Source organism: Podarcis vaucheri (genome assembly GCF_965113315.1).
Source record: "Podarcis vaucheri genome assembly, chromosome: 7".
Taxonomy (NCBI): domain Eukaryota; kingdom Metazoa; phylum Chordata; class Lepidosauria; order Squamata; family Lacertidae; genus Podarcis; species Podarcis vaucheri.
Genome location: NC_138765.1, coordinates 74,987,494 through 74,997,138, shown reverse-complemented (window position 1 = coordinate 74,997,138; position 9,645 = coordinate 74,987,494). Strand labels below are relative to the sequence as shown.

Here is a 9,645-nt window from a genome sequence, read left to right as displayed (position 1 = left end):
ACCAATCTATGCTCTTCCTGCACAGTCGGAGGCAGTATGTTTCTGAATACCAGTTGCTGGAAACCACAGGTGAGGAAATGTGCTCTTGCACTCAGGTCCTGCTTGTGTGTTCCCTTTTAGAGCATCTGGTGGGTTGCACTAGATCAGGGGTCAGCAAACGTTTTCAGCAGGGGGCCGGTCCACTGTCCCTCAGACCTTGTGAGGGGGGGACGGACTATATTTTGAAAAACAAAACAACGAATTCCTATTCCTCACAAATAACCCAGAGATGCATTTTAAATAAAAGGACACATTCGACTCATGTGAAAACACGCTGATTCCTGGACAGTCCATGGGCCGAATTCAGAAGGCAATTGGGCCGCATCCAGCCCTCAGGCCTTAGTTTGCCTACCCATGCACTAGATCTGTCAGGACTCTCCTGCCAAAATCACCTTCCATCATCCCCTTTTTGATCCGCTCCTCGCTCTCGTTGCATCAGAGCACTTTTAATGTGACGGGCGTTTTCTTAATCCTCTTCGAGGAAGGCCAGTTCCTTTGAGGCTGCTTTCGGAATGAAAACAGATGTACTTCTTTATGACTATCCTTGGAACCAAGATCCTCTGCAAGCACCATTAAGGAGAGCTCACAGCCTGGGCAGAAAAAAAGGGGCGAGTTGGCACAAAGGCCCTTCCCTGGCCGCCAGGGAGCCGGCACAACCATCGCCTGCCCGTTCAGGTTGCCAAATTGTGACGCTGTGGAACAATCGTACACCTTGAAATCTCCTAAGAATGGCAGCAGGCAAGTTGGTGGTGGTTTCGCCTGCCCATTCCCTCCACAGCCAATGCACCTGGAGAAGGGTAGCCACGCAGATCTGCATAATATTTGTGCATGTATTGGTGTGTATACGGAAGCACTTGCCATCATGTAAACAGAAGGGCAGTAAATCTTAGGGGAAGGCATCCTTCTTCTGTCCTGAAGGACCAGGCACTCTCACCTGCTTCCTTCACCACACACACACCTGGCCAGCTCCTCCCACCATTTGGCCCCCAGAAGCTTGCCCAGTAGGGAATGTGGCCCTCAACTATTTTTAAAAAGGAGGGTGCTGTTCGAAGGAAGCCCTGCAGATGGAACCAAGAGGGAAGCAGGTCTTCAGACATGTCCCCACCCGCTCCTTTCCAACCTGCTGTTCCACCCTGCCCTTGTGTTCTCCGTCTTTCTGTTGCTGAAGCTTTTTGACGTTATTGTGTGTGTGTGTGTATCCCATGATCAAGAACTTCTGGGCTGCTCTGAAAGTAGCATTCACCCCAAGGCGAAGGAACTCTCTCTTGCAGAAGCAGAGAAGCATTTTTCTGCATGGCGTCTTGCGAGAACATAAGAGAAGCCCTGCTGGATCAGGCCAAAGGCCCATCTAGTCCTGGCCAACCAGATGCCTCTGTCGGAAAGCCCAAAGCCCGACCTGAGCATCACTGCATTCTCCCCAACCTGCATTTCCCAGCAACTGGTATTCAGAAGCATAGCTGTCTTCCGCCATGGACCAGGCAGAGCACGGCCATTGCGGCTGGCAGCCCTTGAAAGTGTTACGTCTCCATGAATTTATCCCTTCTGCTTCTAAAACCAAATCCAAGTTGGTGGCGCTCCTGCAGCAGCGAGTTCCATGGTTGAACTATGTGCTACATGAAGAAGTCCTTTCTTTATCTGACCAGAAACTTCCAACTTTCAGCTTCGCTAGGTTTCCACAAGTTCTGTCATGAGGAGAGAGGGAGAAAAACTTCTCACTTTCTCCAAGCCATGGCGCCGGCCTGTTTTACCTCTAGAGCAGCAATTTTAAGGAGAAAGGTTCATAGGGATGTTAAATTGTTTTCCAGAGGAGCAAGCCCTTATCTGACAGAATGCCTGGTTTTAATAAATATTCTAATTGTGTGATGTGTTTTATTTTGTAACGTGTTTTATTTCGTCTTATGTCTCTGTCTCTCTTTTTTTGGGGGGTAAAGCCTTCGGCTACACAAAAAAACAATATTTTTATTCATACCCTTGCCATACATAATGTTGCAAACTTCTATCGTGCCCTCTCAGTGGCATTTAAAGTGAGCTTTGAAATTCCAGTGGTGTGCCCTGTGCAACACCAGAAATTTGGCGCAACCCCCTACCTCTCACCTTCCATTGTTTATCATTGTCACAGTGTCCTCTCGGCTTGGCACCAAGTGTGGGAGAACCAGTTCTGCACCCCTAAATCTGCTTCTGGCCCTCCTTCCCTCTTCTTTTCTCTAAACAGAAGAGCCTCAAATGTTGTAAGGTTTCTTCACAGGAGTTGTTCCACCCCCTTGATATCTGTTTTCCCCGTTCCGAACCTTTTCCAGCTTTTCCCCCTAAGGCGGCTTCTCAGCAAAATACCGTCCTTGCCATTGTTCCCTGACAACTATATTCAGTGGCAATCTGTGACATAGGCTAAGCTGAGAAAGACTGTCTGGCTTGTGAGGTCACCCAATCAGGTTCATAGTTTAGCGGGAGGATTTGAACCCCAGTCCCCTGGGTTACAGTCCCGACACTCTAACCACTTACACCACCCTGGTAATGATGTATAGATAAATATATATATAGGATATCAAGAGACGAAACAAAAATGTAGCTTTTATGCAATGGGTCGCATATAATTCTACTCTGAGCAGATGGATCAGAATTAATGGGCATGGCTAACATGGGTCCATTCATTTCAATGGGTCTAACTCTGACCTTGATACAACTCCAAACCTTTGGAGTAGCCTTCCACATCACACACACATTCACAAATCCGCTCTCTGACAGGAACCATCGAATCAAATGAGCCGTCAGATTCATGGGGTTAACTTTGGCAGTAGATTTCTCGTGTTTCGTTTTGTTTTTCCTTTTAATCACAGACATTGCAATCAAACAATAGAGTAATCACAGACATTGTCAATATTTTTTTCAGAAGGAGGGTCTGTCCAATTTCCCCCCCCCTCCCCTCTTATTATAATTTTTTTGGGTAACATTTAACAAGGGGGCAGCTTCTCTTTCTTTTTTTTCAAAACACAAAGCCTGCAACATTTTAAATCATAATAACAATGGTGGGTTTCCCCCCTCCTTTCTTTGCCGTGTCTACTTGAAAGTGAGAAGGGTGGAGAATTGGGTTTCTGGCGCAGAGCCCTGATCCTAAAAAGATTTCACTCGGAAAGTCCTTTGTACTGGACGGACCTTACCTCCAAGTAAAGCGGACGCACAAGACGAGAGTTAAATGTGCTTAAACCAGAGCAGCCACCGGGTATATTTAATATTTATTTGGCATTCCCCTTATCAGGTGTTTGTCTTCAGCAGACCAGGTACTTTGAGGCAATGAGAAGATTTATTTTTATCAAATGTATCAGCCCGCTAGTCCTGATTGGTGCATCTCTGTCCTCCGGAAATATGCAAAGAATGAGAGGTTGGACTCTGCAGAAGCAAAACAGCCCCAGGCAGAGAGACCCATTAGATAATTTTCTTTAAAAAACAAAATAAAAGCAAGCCCCTTTCCCTCTTCCTATTGCACTGGTTCAATCCTGCGAACTCCCAAAGTCTTTACTAGGTTACTCACCCCCACACCCAACCACTCAGAAACCAGCTCCGGTCCTACTTCCATGGCAAACCTCAGATTTCGTACATTAACGCTGCCTCCATCCCTTCATGGCAAGAGTGTGTACACTTGTTGCTTCGGAGGGCATTTGTATACAACAGCCGTAAGCACAGGCACACAGACCGTACACTCATTGAGCACCACGTGCAAATAACTAGGGGTACACAGCTCGCACAAACTGTGTTCGCAGATTGTACACATTTTGGACGTAAGGTATAAACACCCCTCAGGTGGAAAGCTATCATTAGCATTTGCCAGGGCACACGTAAAGCCACTCAAATCAAAGGCTTAAGCACACTCAACTCTGTGTCAGATCAGGGTCTTCCGCTCCCCTCCCCACCCCTCCAAAAAACCCCAATTCCCCAAATCAGCACAGAGACAACATTCTCAATATTGCCTGGCGAGGATGTTCCTTGTTTTAACACGGGTATTCATCCGCACTAATGCATGCATGCAATTCCGTTTGGATTATTATTGATTTTTTTTTCTTTTCTGTATAATTGTAAGCCACCTAGAGTCTATATTTCTTTATATATATAAAAAGAAAGAAAAGTTAAGCGGGATATCGTTTCAAATTTCAAAAATAAATAAACGGTCAAAACGGTTGGCTGGTGGGACATCCGGCATTTGGAAAAAGGAAAAGACGACAGATGCAAATGGCTTTGTCTGCATTCAAAGTGGGGGGAGTTTGTGCCTGGCAGACAGGAATTTAACAGGTGCAGCTGCTTCCGCTTCCTCCTCCCCCCCCCAGTAATGATGGATGAGTCAGCACCTGTTTGATATCTGCCTGCCACATAGCTCTTGCAGGTATGGCAGCAACTTTAATATCTGGCGGTGGAATTTCTGCCTCGTAACAAAGTCCCGTGCCCCTTTATGAGCCAGGGCAGTCAAGAGACCACCCCCTGGTTGGATGAGGCCACCTGACACACAAAATGGGACCAAGCCTTTCCCCATAAATACGCATTAAAAAAATAAACAAATCACTCTTCATATGAATCCTGGTTGGTGAGTTAATAAACAGGCAGCAATGGAACTGGGAGTTATCTCCCCATGCATGAAAATGGCAGGTGCCCACTTCATGCGTCCAAAAGAAGACATGAGGGCATAAAGTGTCAGAGGACCAGCACCGTTCCTAAAGTCCTCACCAACTCCACCTCTCACCCTCCTGTATTGAGCAAGGAATCTGGCTGAATGAGCTCAGAAGCCGCCTTGCAATTGAGCAACTGACTGAGGATGCCGGGAGCCCTGTGCCACCAAGGAATGAACAGATCTGTCCATTTCCCCCCTTTCTCCCCAGCTTTGGACACCCAAAGATTTATATTTTTTAGGACACAGCTTATTCTCTGTGGCTGGAAGCTGTTTTAAATGCGTTTTAAACATGGCATTCCCATTGTTGAAACCCGCCCTGCAGCCTTAGAAGGTGAAGAGCAGGTTGTTACTATTACTATTCTTATTATTATTAAGAATAATGAGAATTAATAATTTCACTTCCCCCAATTTCTCCTTTTTCCAAGCCTAAATTCAGTTCTCCACATTTTCTGCTAATAATTGCGATTATTATTTTTAAATCCTCACGGAAATCTGTAAGTCTATAATCTATAAGTGTAGAAGTGGCTGGGGAAACCCAGCAAAATGGGCAGGGTATAAATAATAAAATTATTATTATTATTATTATTATTATTATTATTATTAAGAAGAGAAGAGTTTCGACTTAATATCCTGCCTTTCACTCCCCTTAAGGAGTCTCAAAGTGGCCAACAATCTCCTTTCCCTTCCTGCCCCACAACAAACACTCTGTGAGGTGAGTGGGGCTGAGAGACTTCAGAGAAGTGTGACTGGCCCAAGGTCACCCAGCAGCTGCATGTGAAGGAGCGGAGACACGAACCCGGTTCTCCAGATTACGAGTCTACCGCTCTTAACCACTACACCATGCTGGCTCTTAAGTATTTCCAAAATTCATACGCAATTTCCCCTGAAATCTACATGCAAATTTCCTTGAAATAAAGCATTTTGCTGGGTTCTTTCAAAACAAAAACCCTAATATATGCATTTTGATGCAGGCTTTCCCCTAATGTACACATTTTGTTATGCACTGGAGAACTGCACTGCAAAATTTCAGAATTCTGAAAGGCAGCTGTGTCTTGGTTTGCATCCTGTTTTGGGAAGTCCGAATCAGGTAGGTTTGCATTAAAATCCTAAATGAAGCCAATTTCCCCCCCTGCCCTTCGTTTTCTCTCTCACACATAAACTCCCTCCACACTTGATGCCTCACATGTCCTTTTGAGTGCATGAAAAGGTCTACGGCCAACTCACACGACGATGGTTTGTTCCTTCAACATCCTGAAGCCACTGCGGAGTTAAGCCTTGGAGGTAGCTGGTCTTAGAAATGCTACAATAGTTAGAGATGGCAGTCCCTGACTGTCTGGTCCAGGCGTAGTCTCAATCTCCAGCTCCCATCAGCCTCAGCCAGCACTGCCAATCAGGGATGATGGGAATTGTGGTCCAGAAACATCTACACTTGTTGGCTACGCCTGGACTCTGGGCCCCATTTTCCGTCCAAACAGAAGATTCCAGCTATGGTAAGCTGAAAATCACCATGGTCTAAAACAGGGATGGGGAACCTGTGACCCTCCAGGTGTTGTCGGACTGATGGGAGTTGTAGTTGGACAACCTCTGGAGAGCTGCAGGTTTCCCCACCCCTGGCCAAGAAGACCTTCTGAATCTGGCCAGCAAATCTCTACATAAAACAGGCACGGAAGAACTTTGAGCCCTCCAGGTGTTGCGGAACTACAACTCCCATCATCCCTGGCTCTTGGCCATGCTTGCAAGGGCTGCTGGGAGAGTTGAGAGTTCAGCAACATCTGGAGGACCCAAGGTTCCCCACTCCTGAGTGAAAAGGACAGCGTGATGGGGAAGACCCTTCTCTGCTTGAGACCCAGGAGAGCGGCTGCCAGTCAGTGCAGACAGTACTGGGCTGGATGGACAAAGACTTGGTATAAAACAGCACTCTCCATTCTCAAGAAACATATTCTAGCATTGTAGGGAGTTGGACTAGATGCCCCTTGGGCAGGCATAGGCAAACTCGGCCCTCCAGGTGTTTTGGGACTACAACTCCCATCATCCCTAGCTAACAGGACCAGTGGTCAGGGATGATGGGAGTTGTAGTCCCAAAACATCTGGAGGGCCGAGTTTGCCTATGCCTGCCCAAGGGGGTTACTTCCAACCCTACAATTCTACAATTCTACATTTACAAGGCCAGTCAACAACACACACACATATACAGGGCTCAATGGTTTCACCATGAGACCAATGGCTGCCTGAACTAGCTCTCATTTCACTGCCATGCACCCTGTCATGTGTTCTGGACAAGTGGTTAAGTTATTACAAACACCAACAAATGCCGTTTGGTAATCGACGTGTTTTGAGCTCCTAACGCATTAGCGACGCAATGTTTATCAAGGGATAAATCATTCTCAAGGCAGGGTGATGCGAACAGTTGGCAGAGACACCCAGGGGGGCTGACGTGGTCAGATATAGGCATCAACAGGCCATCAAACACATTCCACAAAAGCCGGTGTCCTTCCGCCTGGCTTCTAACCTGCTTAACATTTTTTTCCACAGCAAACCAGCATCGGTTGCTTCTTCCGAGCTAGTAAAAAAAACAGACAGGATGAACTACAGATCCCATCAATTTAAGAAACAGAACAAAATTGTAAAAATGGGGAGGGAGAGGGCGTCGTGACAACAAGCTAGCAACTTGGTTCCAAAGGAACCAAGAATGGGGCGCCGTCTATTGTACGCAACAGAGCTACCGGGCATTATGAACCTCAAGCCAAATCTGCAACTGGAAACGAGACGCGTTCTGCATCCGGGAAGGGTCCTGGGGGTGGCGGCAGCGGCAGGGCTGGGGGTGGGTGGGGGACATGGACACACTTTAGGCTAAACATTACATCTTCTGTCCAAACTCACCTACGAAGACTTTGAACAACAACAGATTTCCGGAAAAGAAGAAGAAACCCCCCCAAAACAAATAAATAACGAACAAAACGCAAAAAGGGTACATCGGCGTTGCAGGACACACCATCGAGGAGCTTGGTGGGCTGCGGAAGTACAATGCAAATTCTCTTTCCGGTTTTGTGTTTGTTTTTTTGTTTACATATATACAGGAGTCCACCAATAAAATGGTAACCACAGTGCAACGTCCCGGGAGCCTCGCAGCCGGGACAGGATTGGATTGTGCATTCTCTGGGTGTGCCGGGCTGACACACACCGATAAGGGTAACTAAACGTAAGTCCTTAAAGTGGCGTCCATTGAGGAACGGGCGGGGCCCCTCGACAGACGGCAAAAAGGCCAAGTTCTACAACCCCTTGACAGTCTTGGGTTTCTTAGAGGTGTCTGGGGCTGGGGTGCCCGTTATGGTACAACTTCTGTTTGATGTGCACCATGTTCCCGGTCGGCTCTTCGTACTGCCGGTGGTGACGTTTCCTGAACTCCTTGAAGTTACAAAATTTTGGAATCCAAGACCAAGTGGTGTCTGTCAACAGAAAGAGAAAGAGAGAGAGAGACTTCAGCAAAAGCTTAGGTAAAGGGTAAAGGGACCCCTGACCATTAGGTGCAGTCGTGGCTGACTCTGGGGTTGCAGCACTCATCTTGCTTTATTGGCTGAGGGAGCCGGCGTACAGCTTCCACGTCATGTGGCCAGCATGACTAAGCCGCTTCTGGCGAACCAGAGAAGCGCAGGGAAATGCTGTTTACCTTCCCGCTGGAGCGGTACCTATTTATCTACTTGCACTTTGACGTGCTTTCGAACTGCTAGGTTGGCAGGAGCAGGGACCGAGCAACGAGAGCTCACCCCGTCGCGGAGATTCGAACCGCTGACCTTCTGATCGGCAAGTCCTAGGCTCTGGTTTAACCCACAGCGCCAAAAGCTTAGCCATGCTTAAAACCCAGCCCATGATTGTTAAATTTGGTGGTAGACTTTGAGAAGCATTTCTTGTTTCTGACTACTTTTGCTCAATTTGTAATAGGGGCTTTTTTCCAGCCGGAACTATTATTATTATTATTATTTACTTATACCCCACCCATCTGGCCGGGCCTCCCCAGCCACTCTGGGGCTATTCCAACAGAATATTAAAAACATGATAAAACATCAAACATTAAAAACTAAAAAGAGTGAAGAAATTCCTTGCTGATATACATCAAATTATCCACTGATCTACCAATAGATCCCGATCTATGATTTACCTATCATGATATATGGAGTTTTGGGCTTTGAAACTCTCCTTTAATTTATATGCAAATTTAATCAATTAGCTCAATTTAATTACTACGATTAGTTAAGATTTACTTAATCAGGCAGCCATCCTACTTTGAACTACAGTCCCCAAAGAGAGGAAATACATCTCCCAAAAATCAAACCCACAGGTTTGAATAAAATTTTAATGGACTAATGTACATGTTTGCATGCTAGACTCTCTCAGTGTAGAACACCAGAGATCTGCACTTGTGGCTGATTTGCTACTGGTCCAAGTTACAGGTGCTATTATGGGCATAAAAGAGCCCTTAACAGCTTGGGACCAGTTTATTTCTGATTTGCTGCACTCTTGATGGGGTTATACAGTGGTGCCCCACAAGATGAATGCCTCGCAAGACGAAAAACTCGCCAGACGAAAGGGTTTTTCGGTTTTGCGTTGCTTCGCTAGACGAATTTCCCTATGGGCTTGCTTCGCAAGATGAAAACGTCTTGTGCTTTTTTTAAAAAGCTGCTTGAAGAGGCGCAGTTGCGACAGACCGTGCTTCACAAGATGAAAAACATCACAAGACGGAAAGACTCGCGGAACGAATTCTTTTCGTCTTGCGAGGCACCACTGTATTCCCTCTGAAGGAGCAGGCATGTAGCTTGTGGGTTCTCCTGGATCCTCAAGTGACAACTTGAGGCTCAGGTGGCCTCAGTGTCACCAAAGCCTTCCATCAGCTGCTCCCCTCTCTGAGCAGGGATAGCCTAATTTTTGTTGTCTGTGTTTTGGTAACCTCTAGATTA

The 9,645-nt window shown here is 46.5% G+C and overlaps 1 protein-coding gene across 1 annotated transcript in view; it reads right to left on the bottom strand.

The window, feature by feature from the left end:
- Window positions 1-2,587: 2,587 nt before the first annotated feature.
- The window catches only part of TMEM240 (transmembrane protein 240), a 42,912-nt gene continuing 35,854 nt past the window's right edge, over window positions 2,588-9,645 (bottom strand). Inside the window, exon 4 of the mRNA XM_082230601.1 lies at window positions 2,588-8,139. Within this exon, the coding sequence (XP_082086727.1) occupies window positions 7,991-8,139 (149 nt within the window). The 3' untranslated portion in view covers window positions 2,588-7,990. The remainder of the gene's footprint in view (window positions 8,140-9,645) is intronic.